This window comes from Coregonus clupeaformis, chromosome 1 (genome assembly GCF_020615455.1).
Source record: "Coregonus clupeaformis isolate EN_2021a chromosome 1, ASM2061545v1, whole genome shotgun sequence".
Classification (NCBI taxonomy): domain Eukaryota; kingdom Metazoa; phylum Chordata; class Actinopteri; order Salmoniformes; family Salmonidae; genus Coregonus; species Coregonus clupeaformis.
Window position 1 is genome coordinate 12,313,016 of NC_059192.1, and position 26,315 is coordinate 12,339,330.

Genomic DNA, 26,315 nt, shown 5'->3' on the forward strand with positions numbered 1-26,315 from the left:
AGATACTCCAATCTCCGCTGTGGCGCTTTGCAGCTCCTTCAGGGTTATCTTTGGTCTCTTTGTTGCCTCTCTGATTAATGCCCTCCTTGCCTGGTCCGTGAGTTTTGGTGGGCGGCCCTCTCTTGGCAGGTTTGTTGTGGTGCCATATTATTTCAATTTTTTAATAATGGATTTAATGGTGCTCCGTGGGATGTTCAAAGTTTCTGATATTTTCTTATAACCCAACCCTGATCTGTACTTCTCCACAACTTTGTCCCTGACCTGTTTGGAGAGCTCCTTGGTCTTCATCTTCTTCTTTATTTAACTAATTATGTGACTTCTGAAGGTAATTGGTTTAGGGGCTTCATAGCAAAGAGGGTGAATACATATGCACGCACCACTTTTACGTTATTTATTTGTTAGAATTCTTTGAAACAAGTTATTTTTTTAATTTCACTTCACCAATTTTGACTATTTTGTGTATGTCCATTACATAAAATCAATTTAAATTACAGGTTGTAATGCAACAAAATAGGAAAAACGCCAAGGGGGATGAATACTTTTGCAAGGCACTGTACACACCATTAGAATGAATCAGATCAAGCCAACAACAAAAGCGTAAACAATGGAGCAAATACCCTCCATGACTGAGGGAGCTCTCGCCACCCCACCCCAAAATCTGTCTGCTTGAAAATAAAGCGTAAAGCATTGGAAGCAGGGATTTTTTTGTATGGAGGTTAATGAGAGAGTGTTGATTTTGGTCAACATAAAATGTAATTGCTAATTTTCTACGTGTGGATTATTTGATATAATATACGTTTTGTAATGTTTAGGTTGTCACGAATGTACTGATATAAGTGGATGTGTATTGTGCCTGTTGTACAGAAGTGTGTCTGCCTTCTCATTGGCTAGAATGTTCCCGCCTGATCCCGCCTGCCTTCCGCCTTAGCGGGCATTGATTCCCATTGTTCGATTGGAGACTCCGGTATCTTATCAGTAGACCATCTTTGGCTGCACTGAGGTGAGGAGACACTAACGATCAGAGAAACACAAACAGAAGCTAGCGTGCTCACCAACACTAACACTAGGACAACACCACTTCAGGTCTCAGGGAAGGGGACGTCTTACAATGGGCTAGCACTCACTAGCTAGCTCTGTACCTCACATCTGCGAAATCTTTACAGTAATGAGCAGAGCGCTCAGACCATCCAGAGATCACACTCTCTCCTCACACAGAGTCAGTAGCTGCTGCAGACTACTGGGAGTTTAGATGACTGGGAGTTCACAGCTCCAAAGCAGCCAGTAGGCCTGAGAAACTGGACCAACCTGTCATACGAAACGTTGTTTTTTCTCCAGACCCGGCCAGAGGTAGTAAGTGGACCAGAGATGGACAGAGAGAGGAGAGGGTTACCACAGAGGATGTCTTTAGGGACACACTTGGCATCTGAGAGATGGACAGGGAGAGGAGAGGGTGATACCAGAGGATGTCTTTAGGGACACACTTGGCATCTGAGAGGCCCAGCAGGATGCTTTAGGTAACACATACTTTCTCCATTTGACCGCACCTCTTCTCCTCTTTCTCTGCTCTCTCTCCATTCTCATCCATCTTGCCTCCCCCTACTGCCATTTGCTATTTCAAGAACCAACCCCCCCCACACACACACAGAAAAAAATGCAGTTGTCTATTCCTACTGGCACTGACTTTGCTGATAACTACTTTGTTGAGGGAAAATGTACTCGCTACGGCTGTGATATGTTGTTGTCCCAACTAGCTATTTTAAGATTAATGCACTAATGTAAATCCCTCTGGATAAGAGTGTCTGCTAAATTACTCAAATGTAAATGTAAACATTTAATACATCCTTAGAACTGCCAGGAGCAACAACACACACAACAACACACTACAGCAACAGGTCGAGAGAGAGAGAGAGCGAGAGAGGAGGGGGAGTGACAGAGAGAGGGGAGTGACAGAGAGAGAGAGAGAGAGAGAAAGAGAGAGAGGAACCTGGACTTCACCAAAGAAATACAGACATTGTCATCCTACAAGAGACATGGTATAGAGGAGACGGACCCACTGGTTGCCCTCTAGGTTACAGACAGCTGGTAGTCCCATCCACCAAACTACCAGGTGTGAAACAGGGAAGGGGCTCATGGGGTATGCTAATTTGGTATAGAGCAGACCTAACTCACTCTACTAAATTAATCAAAACAGGAACATTTTACATTTGGCTAGAAATTCAAAAGGAAATGATCTCAACAGAGAAAAATGTCCTCCTGTGTGCTACCTATATCTCCCCACTAGAATCCCCATACTTTAATGAAGACAGCTTCTCCATCCTGGAGGGGAAAATCAATCATTTCCAGACCTAGGGACATATACTAGTCTGTGGCGACCTAAATGCCAGAACTGGACAAGAACCTGACACCCTCAGCACACAGGGGGACAAACACCTACCTGGAGGTGACAGCATTCTCTCCCACATATGCTCCCCTAGGCACAACTATGACAACATAACCAACAAAAACGGGTCACAACTCCTGCAGCTCTGTCGCACGCTGGGTATGTACATAGTCAATGGTAGGCTTCGAGGGGACTCCTATAGTCGGTACACCTATAGCTCATCTCTTGGCAGTAGTACTGTAGACTATTTTATCACTGACCTCAACCCAGAGTCTCTCAGAGCGTTCACAGTCAGCCCACTAACATCCCTATCAGACCACAGCAAAATCACAGTCTACTTGAACAGAGCAATACTCAATCATGAAGCATCAAAGCCAAAGGAACTGAATAATATTAAGAAATGCTATAGATGGAAATAAAGTATTGTCGAAACCTGCCAAAAAACAATTAGGCAACAACAAATTCAATCCCCTTTAGACAACTTCCTGGACAAAACGTTTCACTGTAATAGTGAAGGTGTAAACTTGGCAGTAGAAAACCTAAACAGTATATTTGACCTCTCAGCTTCCCTATTAAATCAAAAAAATTATAACAGAAAACCGAAGAAAAGTAATAACAATGAAAAATGTTTTGATGAAGAATGCAAAAACCTAAAAAAGAAATTGAGAAACCTATCCAACCAAAAACATAGAGTCCCAGAAAACCTGAGCCTATGCCTTCACTATGGTGAATCACTAAAACAATACAGAAATACACTACGGAAAAAGAAGGAACAGCATGTCAGAAATCAGCTCAATGTAATTGAAGAATCCATAGACTCTAACCACTTCTGGGAAGATTGGAAAACACTAAACAAACAACAACACGAAGAGCTATCTATCCAAAACAGAGATGTATGGGTAAACCACTTCTCCAATCTTTTTGGCCCCATAACAAAGAACAAACAGCAAAAAAATATACATGATCAAATGCAAATCTTAGAATCAACTATTAAAGACTACCAGAACCCACTGGATTCTCCAATTACATTGAATGAACTACAGGACAAAATACAAACCCTCCAACCCAAAAAGTTGGTATCCTCAATGAAATGATCAAATATACAGACCACAAATTCCAATTGGCTATACTTAAAATCTTTAACATCATCCTTAGCTCTGGCACTGGACTGATCTCCCCAATCCACAAAAGTGGAGACAAATTTGACCCCAATAACTATGTGTCAACAGCAACCTTGGGAAAATCCTCTGTATTATCATTAACAGCAGACTAGTTCATTTCCTCAGTGAAAACAATGCACTTAGCAAATGTCAAATTGGCTTTTTACCAAATTACCGTATGACAGACCACGTATTTACCCTGCACACCCTAATTGACAAACAAACAAACCAAAACAAAGTTAAAATCTTCTCATGCTTTGTTGATTTCGATAAAGCTTTTGACTCAATTTGGCATGAGGGTCTGCTATACAAATTGATGGAAAGTGGGGTTGAGGGAAAAACATACGACATTATAAAATCCATGTACACAAACAACAAGTGTGCGGTTAAAATAGGCAAAAAACACACACATTTCTTTCCACAGGGCCGTGGGGTGAGACAGGGATGCAGTTTAAGCCCCACCCTCTTCAACATATATATCAACGAATTGGCGAGGGCACTAGAACAGTCAGCAGCACCCGGCCTCACCCTAATAGAATCTGAAGTAAAATGTCTAATGTTTGCTGATGATCTGGTGCTTCTGTCACCAACCAAGGAGGGCCTACAGCAGCACCTAGATCTTCTGCACAGATTCTGCCAGACCTGGGCACAGTAAATCTCAGTAAGACAAAAATAATGGTGTACCAAAAAAGGTCCAGTTGCCAGGACCACAAATACAAATTCCATCTAGACACCGTTGCCCTAGAGCACACAAAAAACTTTACATTCCTCTGCCTAAATATTAGCACCACAGGTAACTTCCACAAAGATGTGAACGATCTGAGAGACAAGGCAAGAATAGCCTTCTATGCCATCAAAAGGAACTTAAATTTAACATACCAATTAGGATCTGGCTAAAAATACTTGAATCAGTTATAGAACCCCATTGCCCTTTCTGGTTGAGGTCTGGGGTCCGCTCACCAACCAAGAATTCACAAAATGGGACAAACACCAAATTGAGACTCTGCATTCAGAATTCTGCAAAAATATCCTCTGTGTACCACGAAAACAGCAAATAATGCATGCAGAGCAGAATTAGGCCGATACCCGCTAATGATCAAAATCCAGAAAAGAGCTGTTAAATTCTATAACCACTTAAAAGGAAGCGATTCCCAAACCTTCCATAACAAAGCCATCACCTACAGAGAGATGGAGAAGAGTCCCCTAAGCAAGCTGGTCCTGGGGCTCTGTTAACAAACATAAACAGACCCCACAGAGCCCCAGGACAACAACACAATTAGACCCAACCAAATCATGAGAAAACAAAAAGAGAATTACTTGACACATTTTAAAGAATTAACAAAAAAACAGAGCAAACTAGAATGCTATTTGGCCCTAAACAGAGAATACACAGTGGCAGAATACCTGACCACTGTGACTGACCCAAACTTAAGGAAAGCTTTGACTATGTACAGACTCAGTGAGCATAGCCTTGCTATTGAGAAAGGCCTCCGTAGGCAGACCTGGCTCTCAAGAGAAGACAGGCTATGTACACACTACACACAAAATGAGGTGGAAACTGAGCTGCACTTCCTAACCTCCTGCCAAATGTATGACCATATTATAGCCACATATTTCCCTCAGATTACTCAGATCCACAAAGAATTTGAAAACAAACCCAATTTGGATAAACTCCCTTATCTGCTGGGTGAAAAACCACAGTGTGCCATCACAGCAGCAATATTTGTGACCTGTTGCCACAAGTAAAGGGCAACCAGTGAAGAACAAATACCATTGTATATATTTTTTCTGTGGTATTTTTGACTTTATGTTTTACCCCATATGTAACTCTACATTTACATTTCAGTCATTTAGCAACTTACAGCTAGTGAATGCATATTTTTATTTTATTTATTTTTTCATACTGGCCCCCCGTGGGAAACAAACCCTCATCCCTGCCGGCCAAACCCTCCCCTACCTTGGACGACACTGGACCAATTGTGCGCCGCCCATGGGTCTCCCGGTTGCGGCCGGCTGCGACAGAGCCTGGACTCGAACCAGGATCTCTAGTGGCCCAGCTAGCATTGCGATGCAGTGCCTTAGACCACTACGCCACTCGCACTGCTTTGCTTTATCTTGGCCAGGTCACAGTTGTAAATGAGAACTTGTTCTCAACTGGTTTACCTGGTTAAATAAAGGTTAAATAAAAAAATTAAATAAAAAAATAAATATTGTAAATACAACCCATATTTATGTTTATTTATTTTCCCATTTCTACTTTAACTATTTGCACATTGCTACAACACTGTATATATACATAATATGACATTTGAAATGTATTTATTCTTTTGGAACTTCTGAGTGTAATGTTTACTGTTAATTTGTATTGTTTATTTCACATTTGTTTACCCGTGTAGCTCAGTTGGTAGAGCATGACGTTAGCAATGCCAGGGTTGTTGGTTCGATTCCCACGCGGGACCAGTATGAAAAATGTATGCACTAACTGTAAGTCGCTCTGGATAAGAGTGTCTGCTAAATGACTAAAATGTAAATGTTTACTATCTACTTCACTTGCTTTGGCAAGGTTAACATACGTTTTCCATGACAATAAAGACCTTAAATTTAATTGAGAGAGAGAGAGAGAGAGAGAGAGAGAGAGAGTGACAGAGAGAGAGGGGGGAGTGACAGAGAGAGAGAGGGGAGTGAGAGAGAGAGGGGAGTGATAGAGAGAGAGAGAGGGAGTGATAGAGAGAGGGGAGTGACAGAGAGAGAGGGGAGCGAGAGAGGGGAGTGATAGAGAGAGAGAGAGAGGGGAGTGGGAGAGAGAGAGAGAGAGAGAGAGAGAGAGAGAGAGAGAGAGAGAGGGGGAGTGATAGCGAGAGAGGGGAGTGACAGAGAGAGAGGGGACTGACAGAGAGAGAGGGGAGTGATAGAGAGAGGAGTGATGGAGTGATAGAGAGAGAGAGAGAGAGAGAGAGAGGGGTGATGGGGAGTGGGAGAGAGAGAGGAGTGATAGAGAGAGACGGGGTGAGAGAGAAAGAGAGAGGAGTGATAGAGAGGGGAGAGAGAACGAGACAGAGAGAGAGGGGAATGATAGAGAGAGAGGGGAGTGATGGAGTGATGGAGTGATAAAGTGATAGAGTGATTGTCAGCTTCCTGCCTCCTGTTTGTCTCCGGGCCTCTAGAGGTCATCTGTGTTCCCCTCTGCCTTAGTTCTTCCTCGTGTGTCCTTATTAGCTTGATCCAGGTCACCTGTGCCTTGTTTCCCCTAGAGTATTTTAGCTGTGTTTTTTCCCCTGTTCCTCACTTGGTTTTTGAGTCCTGGCTATGTGTCTCCTGCTTTGTCCCACCGTGTCTTTCCAAGTAAGCTTTTCTAAGTTATCTTTAGTTTGTTTTTCTCCCCTCGTGGAGTTATTTTGTTTTGCCTCCTGTTTTGTTACTCTACCTATGTTAATATACCTCTTTCTGAGAAGAACTTTTGTTGGACTATTTTTGAAGTGCAAAGAACCTTTTTGTTACATTAAATCTACTTACCTGGAGTATTGCCTTGGGTGTTTCATTTGGGTCCAACTATACCTCCTCTGTGGCTAAGGGGTAGAACCCCCCAGCTCCCCACATCTGAGACCGGAGTTCTAGCCCAGCTTGTGACAGAAAAACCAAGTCAATCATGGACCCAGAAACACTCAGTTCCCAGGACCTGTTGGCGGTGATCACTCGACATGAGGCATCTTTCCAGCGCCATGAAGCCGTTCTCAGCCGACAAGAAGAGCTGATGGCTAGTCATTCTCAACTCCTGGCCGAAATGATGAGTTCCCTCCACCAGCTCTTTGAACGCCTCCCTGGTCCTCTCCCTTCCTCCAGGTCAACCCCCAGTGACGACAGGCCTTCTCCAGTGGCGGAGCCCCGACTACCACCTCCCAAGCCCTTTTCTGGGGATCCAAGCTCTTGCCAGGGTTTCCTCACCCAATGCTCCCTCACCTTCGAGCTCCAACCCTCAAGTTTTCCCACAGACCGTTCCAAGATTGCCTACATCATTACCCTTCTTTCAGACAAGGCGCTCGCCTGGGCCTCTGCGGTGTGGCAGTCTCCAGGAGGCCTGTTGTGACTCCTACGCTGCATTTGTAGAAGAGTTCAAGCGGGTGTTCGATCATCCTGTCAGTGGGCGGGAGGCTTCCAAGCGCCTACTGTCTCTCCGTCAGGGTCCCCGAAGCACGGCAGATTTTGCCATTGAATTCCGGACCATAGCAGCAAGGAGCGGATGGAATGATGAAGCGCTGAGGGTCTGTTTTCAGGGAGGGTTATCTGAGCCCCTTCAAGATGAGTTAGCCACCCGAGAACCAGCTGGAGATCTCGAGTCCCTCATAGCCTTGGCCATCCGCCTGGACAATCGTCTAAGAGAGCGGAGAACGGCTCGCCGCCAGGTGTCTCAGTCCCAGGTTCCTCTGAGCAGCTCTGTTTCTCCTGTTTGGACTCCGTCATTCAGAGCTTCCCGGCTCCTGAACTGCTCCAGGATTCCCCGGAGAGCATGCAGTTAGGCCGTTCCAGGCTTTCTCCCAGCGAAAGGGAACGTCGCATGAGGGAGCGTCGGTGCCTATACTGCGGGGTTGCCGGCCACTTCCGCTCCACTTGCCCCGAGCTTTCGGGAAACGCCTGTCCCCGCCCAGCTACAGGAGGGTTGTGATGGGGAAAATTAGAGCTCCTCCTACTAACGCTGTCCTAGCTATTCCAGCCACTCTGTCCTGGGAGGGCCACCAGCATCGGGTCCAGGCTATGATCGATTCCGGTGCCGCAGGTGATTTCATGGATGTAACCTTGGCTAAGGAACTTAAGATCCCTACCCAACTACTTCCTCAACCCCAGGCAGTTACAGCCTTAGATGGCAGACCTCTGGAACCAGGAAAGGTTACTGAGGCGACTCAGTCCCTGCGACTTACCATCTCTCAACACCAGCAGGAGGAGACCTTCTATCTCATTGACTCTCCCGAGTATCCTATTATCCTGGGTCACCCTTGGCTATGCAGACATAATCCCCAGATCGACTGGCCTACTGGCACCATTCTAAGCTGGGGTTCCACTTGCCAACTCACCTGCATGCTTCAGAGTCCCTCAGCCCCTAGTACCCAGTTTCAAGAGTCTGTTGACGTCTCCCGAGTCCCCAGTGTTTACCATCGGTTCAAGGCAGTGTTCAGCAAGGCCCTGGCTACCGCCTCATCGCACGTATGACTGTGCCATTGATCTACTCCCTGGTTGCTGCCCTCCTAGAGGTCGGATCTTTTCCTTATCCTCCCCCGAGCAAGCAGCTATGGACACCTACATTAAGGAGTCCTTGGCAGCCGGCCTCATCTGTGCCTCTACTTCCCGGCTGGGGCGGGCTTCTTTTTGTTGAAAAGAAAGACGGGGGTCTTAGGCCTTGTGTTGATTACCGGGGACTCAACAAGATCACGGTTCGAATCGATACCCCCCTTCCTCTCATGGCCACTGCTTTTGAGCTGCTTCAAGGGGCTTCCATTTTTACTAAACTGGATCTCCGCAATGCTTACCATCTTGTGCGGATCCGGCAAGGGGACGAGTGGAAGACGGCGTTCAACACGCCCACGGGGCACTATGAATATCGGGTGATGCCGTTCGGGCTCACCAATGCCCCCCGCAGTATTCCAAGCCCTGATTAATGATTTTCTCCGGGATATGCTTAATCTGTTCGTCTTCGTGTACCTGGACGATATCCTCATCTTCTCGAGGTCACTGAAGGAGCATGAGGGGCATGTTAGCAGGGTTCTCCAGAGGCTCCTTGACAATCACCTCTACGTTAAACCTGAGAAGTGTGAGTTTCATGTTTCTCAGACTCAGTTTCTCGGGTTTATTGTCACTCCCGGCCACCTAGAGATGGATCCCAAGAAGGTCAAAGCGGTCCACAGCTGGCCCACACCTGCCACGGTCAAGGAGGTTCAACGGTTCATTGGCTTTTCTAACTTCTATCGGAAGTTCATTAAGAATTTCAGCTCTGTGGTAGCCCCTTTGACGACGCTTACCAAAGGAGGAGGGACCAAGATTCACTGGGGTCCGGAAGCAGCAGGGGCCTTCGAGGATCTCAAGCGCCGCTTCACTTCTGCTCCGATTCTGGTGATCCCTGACCCAGAAAGACCTTTCGTGGTGGAAGTGGACGCCTCAGAGGTGGGGGTGGGAGCCGTCCTGTCACAGAGGGGTGAGGATGGGAGATTACACCCTTGTGCCTTCATGTCTCGCCGCCTGTCTGAGGCCGAGCGCAACTACCACGTGGGGGATCGAGAGTTGCTTGCGGTTAAGCTGGCCTTGGAGGAGTGGCGCCATTGGCTTGAGGGGGCTCAGCATCCTTTCCAGGTTCTCACAGACCACAAGAACCTGGAATATCTCCAACAGGCTAAGCGGATGAACCCTCGGCAAGCACGATGGTCCCTTTTCTTTAATCGATTCCAGTTCCTCCTGTCTTACCGACCTGGCACCAAGAACGTCAAGCCGGATGCCCTGTCTCGAGCCTATTCTCCCGAGGTACAAGAGAAGCCCTTGGCATCGATTATTCCGAGGTCTAGGATCGTCGCACCTCTTCAGTGGGAACTAGAAAGAGGGGTACGAGAGGCCCTTGTCCATGAGCCCGATCCAGGCGGTGGTCCTGCCGGTCGCCTGTACGTTCCTCTCTCTGTTCGGGCCCGCGTCTTGCAGTGGGGTCATGAGTCGCCCTTGACATGCCATCCAGGCAGTGCTCGCACACTGGAATTCCTCCGACGGCGGTTTTGGTGGCCGTCCATCAAGAAGGACGTGCAGGTCTATGTTGAGGCCTGCCCTGTGTGCAACCAGGGAAAGTCGACACGCCAGCGACCCCAGGGACTGCTCCATCCCTTACCTGTTCCTCGAAGGCCATGGTCACACCTTTCTCTGGACTTTGTTACGGGACTTCCTCCATCCCAGGGCAACACCGTCATCCTAGTGGTGGTAGACCGGTTCTCTAAGGCTGCCCGGTTTATTCCCCTGCCCAAGCTGCCCTCGGCTAAGGAGACTGCTGAGCTCCTCATGAACCATGTCTTCCGGATATTTGGAATTCCCCTGGACGTGGTCTCCGACCGAGGTCCCCAATTCTCGTCCCGGTTTTGGGGGCCTTCTGCAGGCTTATTGGGGCCACAGCCAGCCTATCGTCGGGGTTCCATCCAGAGTCTAATGGCCAAACGGAACGGATTAATCAGGATCTGGAGACCATCCTGCGGTGTATGGCGGCCAGTAATCCCACGTCTTGGGCCACCTATATCATTTGGGCTGAATATGCCCACAACACCCTCCAGTCCTCAGCCACCGGATTGTCCCCCTTCGAATGCCAGTTCGGTTACACCCCTCCATTATTTCCAGAGGAAGAGGCGCAAGTTGGTGTTCCCTCGGCCCAGCGCTTTGTCCAACGCTGTAGGCGGACCTGGAAGAAGGCCAGGCGTACCCTCCCTTCGGACCTCCCAGAGATACCAAGGTCAGGCTAATCGCCGCCGCCGGGACGGCCCCCTAGTTTCCGAGCTGGTCAGAGAGTTTGGTTGGCCACTAAGAACCTGCCCCTCCGGGTCGAATCCAAGAAGCTTTCCCAGAAATACATCGGCCCTTTCCGCATAGCAAGAAAGGTTAACCCTGTTTCGTATCGTTTGGTTCTCCCTCGCTCCCTTAGAATTAACCCCACTTTCCATGTTTCACTACTTAAACCTGTCTTGTCTTCTCCCTTTGCCCCCCCACGCAGACCCCCGCCACCTCCCAGGATCATTGACGGCCAGCCAGCCTACACAGTCCGCCGGATACTGGACTCCCGGAGGGTCCAGAACTCTCTGCAGTATCTGGTGGACTGGGAGGGCTACGGGCCAGAGGAGCGCTCCTGGGTTCCAGCCAAGGACATCCTGGACCCAGGTTTGATCCGAGAGTTTCGCACCCTGAGGCCAGGGTGTTCTGGAAGGAACGTCAGGAGTCGTTCCTAGAGGAGGGGGTCCTGTCAGCTTCCTGCCTCCTGTTTGTCTCCGGGCCTCTAGAGGTCATCTGTGTTCCCCCTCTGCCTTAGTTCTTCCTCGTGTGTCCTTATTAGCTTGATCCAGGTCACCTGTGCCTTGTTTCCCCTAGAGTATTTTAGCTGTGTTTTTTCCCCTGTTCCTCACTTGGTTTTTGAGTCCTGGCTATGTGTCTCCTGCTTTGTCCCACCGTGTCTTTCCAAGTAAGCTTTTCTAAGTTATCTTTAGTTTGTTTTTCTCCCCTCGTGGAGTTATTTTGTTTTGCCTCCTGTTTTGTTACTCTACCTATGTTAATATACCTCTTTCTGAGAAGAACTTTTGTTGGACTATTTTTGAAGTGCAAAGAACCTTTTTGTTACATTAAATCTACTTACCTGGAGTATTGCCTTGGGTGTTTCATTTGGGTCCAACTATACCTCCTCTGTGGCTAAGGGGTAGAACCCCCAGCTCCCCACATCTGAGACCGGAGTTCTAGCCCAGCTTGTGACAGTGATAGAGAGAGAGAGAGGGGTGATGGGGAGTGGGAGAGAGAGAGGAGTGATAGAGAGAGACGGGGAGAGAGAGAAAGAGAGAGGAGTGATAGAGAGGGGAGAGAGAGAACGAGACAGAGAGAGAGGGGAATGATAGAGAGAGAGGGGAGTGATAGGGAGCGAGAGGGGAGGAATAGAGAGAGAGAGAGGGGGGTGATAGCGAGAGAGGGGAGTGATAGAGAAAGAGAGAGCGATAGCGAGGAAGAGAGGTGTATTCTAGAAGTCTCTCTGTCAGGTCATTCTTCAACTGCTCAGCGTCTGTCATCAATCGTTACGTCATTACATAATACACACAAGCACACACACCATAATAACTATATTCCACATTAAAAGTTACTCTAACACAGCATAGAAACCAACATGAACATGTGTGTTCGCTTACCCTGCAGATGCTTAGTGGCATATTGAAGTCCTTTCCTCCTTGTAGTCTGAAGCCCCATGGTGCGGAGCCACCGAGAGTTACTGTGTACGCAGTAGCCATCTTCAGCTTTGGAGAAAACACACACTCCTTGGTGTCCTCCTGAATCCGCTTTCCTCCTTCAATCGCAGTACTTTTTCACTTGTTTCCTCTCGTACTCGTTTTCTGAATTCCCTCCTTCAGTCTCGTTCCTGAGTTCTCTACCTGTTATTTCCTGACGGTGGGGACAAACACATTAGCGGGAGGGGGGGGGGGAGGTGCCGAGGAGCTTCTGAACACACAAACACGGGTGTGAGAAACACACACACACATGCATGCACGCACAGGACACACACAGGAGACACAGAGCGGATCAGAGCGATCGCACACAAACACTGACCTCTATCTTAGGAGCTCCAAACTAATTCAACCTAAAACAGTTCCTAGTCTACACTTAACACTGAAACCCTGAATAAAGGTTTTAACGTTTCTAAAAGTGTTCTTGCCTGTTAGGTGAGGGACAGATGGGACAAGAATAGTCGAGCAGAGTGGAGACGGAGACAGGGATGGAGGACACAGGGGCCTTATAAGACCTGTAACCCTATCCCCAGCATGCCTCACTCTGATCACCATGCATTACTCACTCAGACAGATATAGACTCCTCATAGCCCCACACATTCTCCCCTATCTCTAGACTGTAAAACATTTCCTGTAAAATGTACAGTACAGCAATTGGCCAGTAAGTTACTGTAATGTATTTTACAGTACAACTACTGTAATACATTTTACAGTACCAAAATGTTTACTGTAATCTAATTTACAGTACCAAGTCAGTTACTGTATTCTAATTTAGAGTACCAATTACAATTACAGTTTCTTACAATGATATATTACCCAGTGTTCTTTGCAAGTTTTCATTTTTACGCCTGCTCCCGCCCCCTCCCCCTCCCTGGCGCTCGAGGGCGCCAGGCTGCCCATCATTACGCACACCTGTCACCATCGTTACGCGCATCAGCGCTCATTGGACTCACCTGAACTTCATCACTGCTTGGTTACCTCCCCTATATCTGTCTGTTCCACAGTTTTTCCCAGTGTCAGCATTAATGTCGTTATGTTTCCCCTGTCCAGACGCTGTCCGTATTTTGTTTCATGTCTGTTTATATTAAATGTTCACTCCCTGTACTTGCTTCTCGTCTCCCAGCGTCTGTCCTCACAATATGAACGTTTTGGTCATTTAGCGGGTGCTCTTGTCCTTAGCAACTTACAGTTGGTTCATTCAACCAAGGTTGATAAAGAAAACATATCACAGTCATAGCAAGTGTGTGGTCCTAAAAAGTTGTGGTTGTAGTTAATACGCTGGTCTTCAAAATAATTGTAATTACAACAAGATATCTTATTATACTGTATATCTCTATCTCTGGATAGTGTCAATACATTACGGAGATATTTACGGTAACTTCCTGTAATTGACTATAAAGTCAAAGCAATAAAACACAGTACAATTCTGTAAAAGTGACTAATAAACTGTAAGAAAGTTATTTTTACAATATTTTACTGTAATTACAAGGGATTGGAGCAAGCAGGTTGTCTAATAGACATTCGTATATTACAGCATATTAATGTGTTTTATATCACTTACACGTCTAGAGGCCTAAACAAAGGCTTCCAAACTGGCCAAACTAAACATCATATTAAAGTACTTTTTTGTCACACGATGATGACATGGTGTGTGGTCCTCCCACTAAGACTTGGGAAACCATGCAGTTTATTAGGCTTCAGATTAAACAAGTTATGATGAACTTCACAGGGTGGTGAAAGTGCACGGTGATGAGCTTGATGCTGCTTTCCAAAAAATATTGAGGGTCTTATTGTGGTGACATCAAATCAAATCCAATTTTATTTGAACAATGCAAATAGTCCGGGTAGCTATGTGATTAGAAGCCTAGACCCGGCGCTCCGGTACCTCTTGCCATGCGGTAGCAGAGAGGACAGTCTATGACTAGGGTGGCTGGAGTCGTTGACAATTTTTAGGGCCGTCCTCTGACACCGCCTGGTATAGAGGTCCTGGATGGCAGGAAGCTTGGCCCCAGTGATGTACTGGGCCGTACGCACTACCCTCTGTAGTGCCTTGCGGTCGGAGGCCGAGCAGTTGCCATACCAGGCGGTGATGCAACCAGTCAGGATGCTCTCTATGGTGCAGCTGTATAACTTTTTGAAGATCTGAGGACCCATGCCAAATCTTTTCAGTCTCCTAAGGGGGAATAGGCTTTGTCATGTCCTCTTCACGACTATCTTGGTGTGTTTGGACCATGATAGTTTGTTGGTGATGTGGACACCAAGCAATGAGAATGGGGGCGTGCTCGGTCCTCTTTTTCCTGTAGTCTACAATAATCTCCTTTGTCTTGATCACGTTGAGGGAGAGGTTGTTATCCTCTCCCTCAACCCAGAGGGGGCCCCTTGTTGAGGATCAGCGTGGCAGATGTGTTGTTACCTACCCTTACCACCTGGGGGCGGCCCGTCATAAAGTCCAGGATCCAGTTGCAGATGGAGGTGTTTAGTCCCAGGGTCCTTAGCTTAGTGATGAGCTTTGAGGGCACTCTGGTGTTGAACGCTGAGCTGTAGTCAATGAATAGCATTCTCATGTAGCTGTTCCTTTTGTCCAGGTGGGAAAGGGCAGTGTGGAGTGCAATAGAGATTGCATCATCTGTGGATCTGTTGGGGCGGTACTCCAAATTGGAGTGGGTATAGGGTTTCTGGGATAATGGTGTTGATGTGCGCCATGACTAGCCTTTCAAAGCACTTCATGGCTACAGATGTGAATGCTACGGGTCGGAAGTCATTTAGGCAGGTTACCTTAGTGTTGTTGGGTACAGGGACTATGGTGGTCTGCTTGAAACATGTTGGTATTACAGACTCAGCCAGGGACAGGTTGAAAATGTCAGTGAAGACACTTGCCAGTTGGTTAGCGCATGCTCGGAGTACACGTCCTGGTAATCCGAATGTTGACCTGTTTAAAGGTGTTACTCACATCGGCTACGGAGAGCATGATCACACAATCATCCGGAACAGCTGATGCTCTCATGCATGCTTCAGTGTTGCTTGCCTCGAAGCGAGCATAGAAGTAATCTAGCTCGTCTGGTAGGCTTGTGTTGCTGGGCAGCTCGCAGCTGTGCTTCCCTTTGTAGTCTGTAATAGTTTGCAAGCCCTGCCACATCCGACGAGCATCGGAGCCGGTGTAGTACGATTCAATCTTAGTCCTATATTGACGCTTTGCCTGTTTGATGGTTCGTAGGAGGCCATAGCGGGATTTCTTATAAGCGTCCGGGTTAGAGTCCCACTCATTGAAAGCGGAAGCTCTACCCTTTAGCTCAGTGCAGATGTTGCCTGTAATCCATGGCTTCTGGTTGGGGTATGTACGTACGGTCACTGTGGGGACGACGTCTTCAGTGCACTTATTGATGAAGCCAATGGCTGATGTGGTGTACTCCTCAATGCCCTCGGAAGAATCCCGGAACATATTCCAGTCTGTGCTAGCAAAACCGTCCTGTAGCTTAGAATCTGAGTCATCTGACCACTTCTTTATTGACCGAGTCATTGGTGCTTTCTGCTTTAGTTTTTGCTTGTAAGCAGGAATCAGGAGGATAGAGTTATGGTCAGATTTACCAAATGGAGGGTGAGGGAGAGCTTTGTACGTGTCACTGTGTGTGGAGTAAAGGTGGTCTAGAGTTTTTTTTCCCACTGGTTGCACATTTAACATGCTGGTAGAAATGAGGTAAAACAGCTTTAAGTTTCCCTGCATTAAAGTACCTGGCCACTAGGAGCGCTGCCTCTGGATGAGCGTTTTCCTGTTTGCTATGGCCTTATATTGAGTCTGGTCTTAGTGCCAGCTTCGGATTGTGGTGGTAAATAGACAGCTACAAAAAATATAGATGAAAACTCTCTTGGTAAATAGTGTGGTCTACAGCTTATCATGAGATACTCTACCTCAGGCGAGCAAAATCTCGAGACTTCCTTAATATTAGATTTCGTGTGCCAGCTGTTGTTTACAAATATACACAGACCGCCACCCCTTGTCTTACCGGAGGCAGCTGTTCTATCTTGCGTATATCCCGCCAGCTGTGTGTTATCCATGTCGTCGTTCAGCCACGACTCAGTGAAACATAAGATTATACAGTTTTTAATGTCCTGTTGGTAGGATATCCGTGATCGTAGTTAGTCTATTTTGTTTTCCAATGATTGTACGTTGGCTAATAGGACTGATGGTAGAGGCAGATTACCCACTCGCCATCGGATCCTTACAAGGCACCCCGACCTACGTCCCCGATATCTCCGTCTCTTTCTCATGCGAATGACGGGGATTTGGGCCATGGCGGGTGTCTGAAGAAAATCCTTTGCGTCTGACTCATAAAAAAAAAATCTTTGTCCAGTACGAGGTGAGTAATCGCGGTCCTGATATCCAGAAGCTCTTTTCGGTCATAAGAGACGGTGGCAGAAACATTATGTACAAAATAAGTTACAAATAACGCGAAAAAATGCACACAATAGCACAATTGGTTAGGAGCTCGTAAATCGGCAGCCATCTCCTCTGGCGCCATTCTCATGATAATAGATGTTTGACTGCCGTTTGAGGAATAAAAATATTCTTGCTCTTATCCATAATAATCTCATCATGAAGACTAGCCAACACATACAACCTAAGCGCTCTGTATCTGCGAGGTGTTGGCTAGAGCACAGGTGACATTTAACGCAACTGTTTGTGAGAAAACTATCGGTAGAGTTGAAAATGCAATAGAAACACATTTAACTTTTTATTTGATCAAGTTCAATGTGTTTCTACTGCATTTTCAACTCTACCGATAGTATCAAATAAAAATCTGAAGTTCAACGTGTTAGGGCCAGGTTGGAAATCGTGCCGTACCAGGGCTGGAAAACCAGGGGTTGGTGCTGGGTCTGGTGCTGGGACTGTGGGCCTGGGAGAATACAGGAACCAGGAACTGGGGCTGTGTCGGGATCTGTAGAGGGGAGGAAGGACAACCTGAGGATCAAGCAGACACACAAGGAAGCCCTAGACCCAGAGGTCAATGGTGGCACTCCCCTGTGGTCTGCACGCTCAGGGTGAAGAGGGGTTTGTGGATTTGGTGGCGTTTGCCCTGGCCCTGACGGCGTAGGAACTGGGCCAGGCTCTGAAGAAGTGTTCCCCTTTTCAACACAGGTTGCAGGGGCATGTGGAGGTACAGTCAAGGGTTGGGGTGGTTGTCTTTACAGATCATGCAGATGATGGCTGTGCAGGCTGCGGCCAGATGGCCCAGTTGTCCGCAGTTCCTGCACAGTTTGGACATGATGTAGTAGTGGACGGCGCCTCTGTTGTTCCTCAGCGTGATGGTGTTGGACTCCGCCCACTCCGGTTGGGTCCAGTCTTAACATTACTAGCCATTTTTGTGAAGTTCTGAAGTTCAGAAGTTGTCTTCGTCCAGGACACTCCTAGCCGCTAACTTGAGGGTGGCGAACCTGCTTAACCAAACTTGTATGCCATAGTCCTGAATGCATTCATTGTGAAGCTGTACTGTACTGCACTCTACTTGCCTCAAGGCCTGCAGTCTGTCATCTCCTCCTCAGGCAGCTGGTCTGAGGCTCGTTCTGGATGCTGGGGGGGTTCCGGAATGGTCATTGGACTGGGGAGTCAGGTCGGGCTTCCAGTCATGCGCTAACGGTAGTTAGCATTGGCTCGCAAAACATAAAAATGATATCCATGAGTTCATCTGACTCTGGGGGAAATCCTGAAGTATCCCTTTAAAATATGTTAATGAGCCAGAGACTCTTTCCACGCCCAAAACATTTTCCCACAATGCACCATAATTAATTCTATAAAACTTTCTACAGTGTTTTACCGTTGAAATTACAGAAACATCTTACAGTGTCGCTCTCGCCAATCAATCCCTCATTCTCTCTCTCCCTCTCTCTCTCTCTCTCTCTCTCTCTCTCTCCCTCTCTCTCTCTCTCTCTCTCTCTCTCGCTCTCTCCCTCTCTCTCTCTCTCTCCCTCTCTCTCTCTCTTTTTGTCTGTTTTGCTGTGATCTCACCTACTTGTCAATGTGTCACGATATCCTTTCGTGTCACTTTCACTCCTTGACCCGCTCTCTTTCTAACACTCTCTCTTTCTATTTCTCTCTCTCGCTTTCTCTCTCTCTGTGTTGTCTATCCCAGCTCTCTAAGAGGAAGTAACACACTACAGTAGTCTGAAGTTGGATTCCATAGAAGGCCTCTAGCAGGAGACACAGTCACCATGATCAACAATTTCAGAGAGAGAGAGAGAGAGAGAGAGAGAGAGAGTGAAGGTGAGAGTGAGAGTGAGAGTGATTATCATTTGTATTAAAATGCACTCAGGTTAATATAGAGAGGAGACACATACTGATCCTCATTCAGTGCGCACACACACACACATACATAGCGCAAACCTTTTTAACCATAGCTGAACCCTTTTTGGTGCTATATGGAAGCTTTTTTTGAAGGTTCTATGAAGAACCATGCTCATAAGATTCTATATCGAACTTGTATGGTGCTAAAAACAACCCTTTCATAAGGTTCTATAAAGAACCATTCAAAAAGGTTCTATATAGGTCCAAAAAAGGGTCCCACTATGGTTACAAGCCTTTTTGGGGGTATATAGAACCCTTTTTATAGATCGTTATGGAACCTTTATGGAGATTGGATCTATAAAGGACTTTTCTCAATCTCAAAGGTTCTTTGTAGAACCATGCAGGTTTGTACTTATTATGGTTTAATAGCCTTATTGTATTGTTAATATTCCATAGGTTTTATTATTGTGTTTATTAACAAGGTGAATCAGTTGTGCTAGCACTGGAACAGTCAGGGGTCCTTGAGGTGAGAACTGAGAACTACTGACAGTCAACAATTCGCAATTGACACAAAGCCATACATGAGTCTTCCACAAGATACCATCACTGGCTATAGACCTATATAACATGCAATAACATGTTCATCCACCTCTGGCCTGCTAGCCCCCCTACCTCTACGGAAGCACAGTTCCCGCTCAGCCCAGTCAAAGCTATTCGCTGCTCTGGCACCCCAATGGTGGAACAAGCTCCCCCATGACGCCAGGACAGCGGAGTCACTGACCACCTTCCGGAGACACTTGAAACCCTACCTCTTTAAGGAATACCTGGAATAGTCTAACAGTAATCCTTCTACACCCCCCCTCCCCCAGTGGTGGTTGTCCCACTGGCTATCCTAAGTTGAATGCACCAATTTGTAAGTCGCGTCTGCTAAATGACTTAAATGTAAATAACACAACAGATTAGATCAACTGGAATGACAGAGCTGTGCGCAAACCACAAACCAAAATATTCAAAGGAGTCGCCACCCCTACATTTTAATTATCACTAAAAGAAAAAAGAAAAATAATTGGGAACTGCAAAGAACCATTGAAGGGTTCAAAGGGTTCTTTGGGCCGGTATGGTTCCACATAGAACCATCAGCCTTCGCAGAGAAACCTCATATTTTAGTGTGTACTGACATCTACCAGTAGATGGGGTCACCGTGACGATGGCAAGATGTGTGTTCAACCTCCTGATTACACATCAGCAAACGTTTATTTTCTGTCCATCTCCTCACAACACTCACATACACTGCTGATGGAAAACAGACCATACCAACACACAGCTGTCAGTAATACATTTAGTTAGAAAAATAAATAAAAACAACAGAAATAAACTAGTTTATACATCACAAATCTACAATAAACCATCACATAATTTAGAACATATATAGATTTTGATTAATATTTCAATAATGTAACAGCTAAACAGTTGATCAGTTCATCAATATAATACATTACAAATCAATCAGTTCATCAACATTCAGAACTACAATAAATTATGTATTTGTACACAAGAAGGATTGCTACAATCATAGAGTCAACACTCAGCAATGACATAGACTCTCTGTGTCCCAAATGGCACCCTATTCCCTACATAGGGCTCTGTTTAGGGAACAGGGTGCCATTTAGAACGCATAATTATCAGACAGGAAAACAGTGATCATGGAAAAATTGACGTTTGGAAACAAGTGTTGCTCAATAGTTGTGGATTGTTCTGTGTTGCGGAAGGGCTCTGATGTGTGCGGACGCGCGTGCTGGCACACATACAAACAGCACATTGGGACAGGGCCATGTATGGTGCTGAAAGGACGATTAACAAAATTGAGTGAGTGCACGTGCATGCACAAAGACATTCATACGGACATACACACAAACAGACAGACAGAGTTAGTTGACAGACAGACAGAGTTAGTTGACAGACAGACATAGTTAGGTGACAAACAGACAGACAGAGTTAGGTGACAGACAGTTAGGTGACAGACAGACAGACAGAGTTAGGTGACAGACAGACAGACAGACAGACAGACAGACAGACAGACAGACAGACAGACAGACAGACAGACAGACAGACAGACAGACAGACAGACAGACAGACAGAGTTAGGTGACAGGTCTGAATGGTTTGATTTTCTGTGGTCTCAGCCTCAGTTCAGTCGTTAAGGACCAGAGGGACGGGTCACGAGTGGGAGGTTCTCTCAGTAGAATGATCTGGTGTAAGGATTATGGTGGAAACTCCCTCAAGTCCATACGAAAACCAACACAATGCTTTTCATTCCATGAGGGGCAGTGAAACCGTGCACACCTCAGGGAGAATAATAATATGCCATTTAGCAGACGCTTTTATCCAAAGCGACTTACAGTCATGTGTACGTACATTTTTACGTATGGGTGGTCCCGGGGATCAAACCCACTACCCTGGCATTACAAGCGCCATGCTCTACCAATTGAGCTACAGAGGACCATGGGGGGGAAATGGAATACAGTCACTGAAAGGAAAAGGGAAAGAGAGGAAAGGATGGATGGGACCACATTTTCACAATCCTCATTGTTTAAAGACATAAAAAGGAAAGTCACCAACTGAAACTGTTTTCACATTCTGTGTTTTCTACGGCTCAATGGAAAACTTCTCTAAATCCATCAATACAAAACACACACTCACCCACCCACCCGCGCACACACATACCCACGTACACACACACGCACGCGCTCACAATGCACGCACGCACGCACACACACACACACTGCGCATGAGTTATAGTAGATAGCATGCTGGTAGCGTAGAACCCCGTAGAGGAGTGAAAGAAGTGACACACACACAGCTGTGTCACACATTGTCCAACTGCACAACATCCAGAGGTTCTCTTACAGCTCGCCCCGCCCCTTTACTGCTGTTGTTGGCTGGGTTGCCAAGGGAACCTTGTCTTTGTAGCAGGGAGATGGAGGGGCTAGACGTAGAAGTCAGAATGATGGCAGGGATCAGGTCGGTTAGGCATGTGGAAGAGACACGCCCACTAACACCTTTAGAATTCTTCTCCTCTCTGACATCATCCAGCTACAGGGAGAGACAGTGTGATGTCATTCTCACTGCATAATACCGTTACATTGATTAATTGATTGGCTGATTGACTGGTTGATTGGTTGATTGCTACCAGTGTTTGAACTACACAGTACAAGTCTATATATCTGCACTCACTAATGGGATAGGCCACTGGACAGAACTATCATTACAGGATTGGACAGGGCATTGGGAAGATGCATTTGATTGGTCAGGATACTTACAGTAGCAGGAAGGATATTGGTCAAACCAACGACCTCAGACGTGTCAATGTACTCTGGCTCTGTCAGCGTCTGGAAAGGTGAAGCATGGTCAGCACACACAGTCAGACAAACACAATAGCCCACTGAGCTAAAGCTCCCCACTACTCTCTCTCTCTCTATAGTCAGTTTCTCTACTATAGTTCTCCTTATTTAATCCACTCATCCAAGCCACACACACACACACACACACACACACACACACACACACACACACACACACACACACACACACACACACACACACACACACACACACACACACACACACACACACACACACACACACACACACACACACACACACACTCACAGACACACATACACACACACACACACACAAACACACACACATACACACACTCACAGACACACACACACACACACACACACATAAACACACACACACACACACACACACACACACACACACACACACACACACACACACACACACACACACACACACATAAACACACACACACACACACATAAACACACACACACACACACACACACAAACACACACTCACACACACACACATAAACACACACACACATAAACACACACACACACACACACACACACACACACATACACATACACAGGAGAACAAAGACCCTAACAGTGTAGTCGTATGATAGCTGCATGTAATGTATCACATGGGGAGTACAAGCACCAGATGACCAGATTACAGAACAACTAATCATGTATGTGAGTGTGTGTGTGTGTGTGTGTGTGTGTGTGTGTGTGTGTGTGTGTGTGTGTGTGTGTGTGTGTGTGTGTGTGTGTGTGTGTGTGTGTGTGTGTGTGTGGATGAGTGGATTAAATAAGGAGAACTATAGTAGAGAAACTGACTATAGTGAGAGAGAGAGTAGTGGGGAGCTTTAGCTCAGTGGGCTATTGTGATTGTGAAACACACAGTAAACATAGGTTCAATACCTAAACTCTAGGTACAGATGTAGGATCTTAATTTGAGGCAGTTTTCTACAGCAGGAAAGATAATCCTGCAGCAACATAATTATTATGTGGATTATAATTTATGGACATTTTTGTCGGGGTTGATAATCTTTTTGTAAGGGAAAATTCAAATTCAATTCAAAATTGTATTTATAAAGTCCTTTTTACATTAGCAAATGTCACAAAGTGCTTATACAGAAACCCAGCCTAAAACCCCAAACAGTAAACAATGCAGATGTAGATGCACAGTGGCTAGGAAAAACTCAAGTCTGAAATTTGGAAAGTGGAAATTACAAACTTCAGAAGCCTTTTTAAACCTGGAAAGTTGTCCTGCAACAGGTGATCCAATTCAGATCCTACATCTGTATTGAACCTAGACACACACACACACACACACACACACATTCTGACACTCACAGTGACGTGTTGCAGCCGGCAGACAGCAGGGTCAGAGGGGGACTGAGAGGCTGTTTTCTCAAACACTCCTGAGTCACGACCTTTCACCTTCAGGGAGTAATGACCTTTTGACCTCTGGGACAAGGTGGGGTGGAGCTGGGTGACATCACTGGACACCTGACGACTGGCCGGACGAGAGGAGTGTTGTGCCTCCGTGTCCGTAAAGCCCTGAGACACAGACAGACAGACACACACACACAAATCAGAGACATACATTTTGATGTCGCACTCATTTACATATACATTTTTTTTTCAGCGAGCAGACACAGTTAGTGCATTCATCTTAAAGGTAGGTAAGACAACCACATATCACAGTCATCGAAAGTAAAATGTAGAGCAGCTATCAGCAAAGTCAGTGCTAATAAGAAAAGGCAAATGCAAGTGTTCATATTTTTTTTTTTTGGGGGGGGGGATTATTGGGATGTTGTGGGATTATTAGAGATACTCTTTGAAGACGTAGGTTTTCAGATGTTTTCGGAAGATGGGCAGGGACTCAGCTGTCCTGACGTTAGGGGGAAGCGTGTTCCACCATTGGGGTGCCAGGACAGAGAAGAGCTGGAGCTGGCCCCTCATAGGAGTGGCAGTGCCAAGAGGATTCCAAAGGTTTAAAGAGAGAGAGGCAGGAAGACTCACTGATTCGCTGTCGGACAGGGAGGAGTGGCGGGGCTTGCCAGTCTTGCCGGGGTCAGATGTTGTACTGGTGAGGGTTGATCGACGGGTGGACGACATGAAGCTGCTGCTGCTAAAACGATCTCTGGTAGGAACACACAGCAACACACCCATAAATGGAATGTACCTACTGATAGCTAGCCTGGATAGGAGAGAGAGAGAGAGAGAGAGAGATTAATTAATTAATTAATTAATTAATTGCATTGAGCTAGAGAGGTGATGGGAGGTTTAAGGTTGTCTAATGTACGGTATTATAAATCCATCTGACCTTCTAATTATCATAAAGACTATTAAAGGGTTAGAGGTCACTCTACAAACAAATTAGAGACATATATACATTAAGTGTTTCTAAGCAGGTGCTGCAGATTAAAGAACATGTTCAGGAGAAAGTACGCACACACTGCAATCTAGGCTCCTATGTGGTTCATCTATCAAAGGTTGGAGACTTAAAGGGGCAATCTGCAGTTGCTACATCCATTCTTGGACTTATACATTAATGATATGTACCCATTGATTTCTGAAGAATATAACTTGCCTAAAAGAAATGCCCCATGAACTTTGTTTAACTGTCGTATCCCATCAGAATCCAAATGATATAAGCTTGTTTTTGAAAGGCACAGTGCAGTCATAAACATGTTTTATATATACTGTTTTCCACACTAAGAGGTTGGAATAATACTGTGAAATTGTGAAAATGATGATAATGCCGTTATAGTGTAAGAGCTGTTTGAAAAGACCTCCTGAGATTTCAGCCTATTTTGGTGGGATGGAGTTTTGGCCTGATAAATTAGTTAATAGACCAATAAGAAAGAGAGTACCAAACTTCTCCGCCAATAACAGCTAGTTTTCCCCGCCCTACTCAGACAACTTCCAGACAGTCCTAGCAAAATTCTTGCTTGAGGAAATAGCTCTTTGCTAAGAAGCTATTTCTGTTTCTTTTTGACCATTTTAATTGAAATCAATCACAGTAAGGTACTTAGGCACTGTTACCCAGAAATGATTTGATATTGTGATAAAAACGGCTGCATTGCACCTTTAATATAAACAAACACTATATAGCCTCAAAACATGGTTAAAACTATAATTTTTATATCATAGAGGGTCAGTCATTTCATCCACAGCTCGGTCTATGAATTTGAGCTTGCTTAAAGTTCTCCAGCCCCATCCCTCAGATTTTCACCGAACCAGTGGCGGGTAAAACGCTTCGTTATTGTGTCAACCGCGGATTACCACTGTAAGGGTCACAAGCGTAGTCAACAAACCCCATGGGGTCTGTGTCTCTTTTAAAGGTTAGAGGTCACCTCGGACTCACTGGGTCATTACTGACACACACATAAGGTTACTACAGTTACACGGAGAACGAACATGGGTCGGACAGATGCTAGGTCAGCTAATTATTGAACAGCACCCTCTTTTTGAATCTAGTTTAGATCATTGATAGTAGTCACATCAACATACAGTGGGGAAAAAAAGTATTTAGTCAGCCACCAATTGTGCAAGTTCTCCCACTTAAAAAGATGAGAGAGGCCTGTAATTTTCATCATAGGTACACGTCAACTATGACAGACAAAATGAGGAAAGAAAATCCAGAAAATCACATTGTAGGATTTTTAATGAATTTATTTGCAAATTATGGTGGAAAATAAGTATTTGGTCAATAACAAAAGTTTCTCAATACTTTGTTATATACCCTTTGTTGGCAATGACACAGGTCAAACGTTTTCTGTAAGTCTTCACAAGGTTTTCACACACTGTTGCTGGTATTTTGGCCCATTCCTCCATGCAGATCTCCTCTAGAGCAGTGATGTTTTGGGGCTGTCGCTGAGCAACACGGACTTTCAACTCCCTCCAAAGATTTTCTATGGGGTTGAGATCTGGAGACTGGCTAGGCCACTCCAGGACCTTGAAATACTTCTTACGAAGCCACTCCTTCGTTGCCCGGGCGGTGTGTTTGGGATCATTGTCATGCTGAAAGACCCAGCCACGTTTCATCTTCAATGCCCTTGCTGATGGAAGGAGGTTTTCACTCAAAATCTCACGATACATGGCCCCATTCATTCAATCAATTT

General features: G+C 45.9%; 2 protein-coding genes across 2 annotated transcripts in view; both read right to left on the bottom strand.

The window, feature by feature from the left end:
• Positions 1-12,988, bottom strand: part of ldb3b (LIM domain binding 3b) — a 40,950-nt gene extending 27,962 nt beyond the window's left edge. The window contains exons 1-2 of the mRNA XM_041902827.2: positions 12,850-12,988; positions 12,435-12,684 (exon numbers count right to left, since the gene is read on the bottom strand). Of these exons, the coding sequence (XP_041758761.2) occupies positions 12,435-12,533 (99 nt within the window). The 5' untranslated portion in view covers positions 12,534-12,684; positions 12,850-12,988. The remainder of the gene's footprint in view (positions 1-12,434; positions 12,685-12,849) is intronic.
• Positions 12,989-21,245: 8,257 nt separating this feature from the next.
• LOC121581980 (melanopsin-A-like) overlaps positions 21,246-26,315 on the bottom strand; it is a 42,257-nt gene continuing 37,187 nt past the window's right edge. The window contains exons 8-11 of the mRNA XM_045224050.1: positions 24,211-24,388; positions 23,539-23,745; positions 22,125-22,193; positions 21,246-21,897 (exon numbers count right to left, since the gene is read on the bottom strand). Of these exons, the coding sequence (XP_045079985.1) occupies positions 21,670-21,897; positions 22,125-22,193; positions 23,539-23,745; positions 24,211-24,388 (682 nt within the window). The 3' untranslated portion in view covers positions 21,246-21,669. The remainder of the gene's footprint in view (positions 21,898-22,124; positions 22,194-23,538; positions 23,746-24,210; positions 24,389-26,315) is intronic.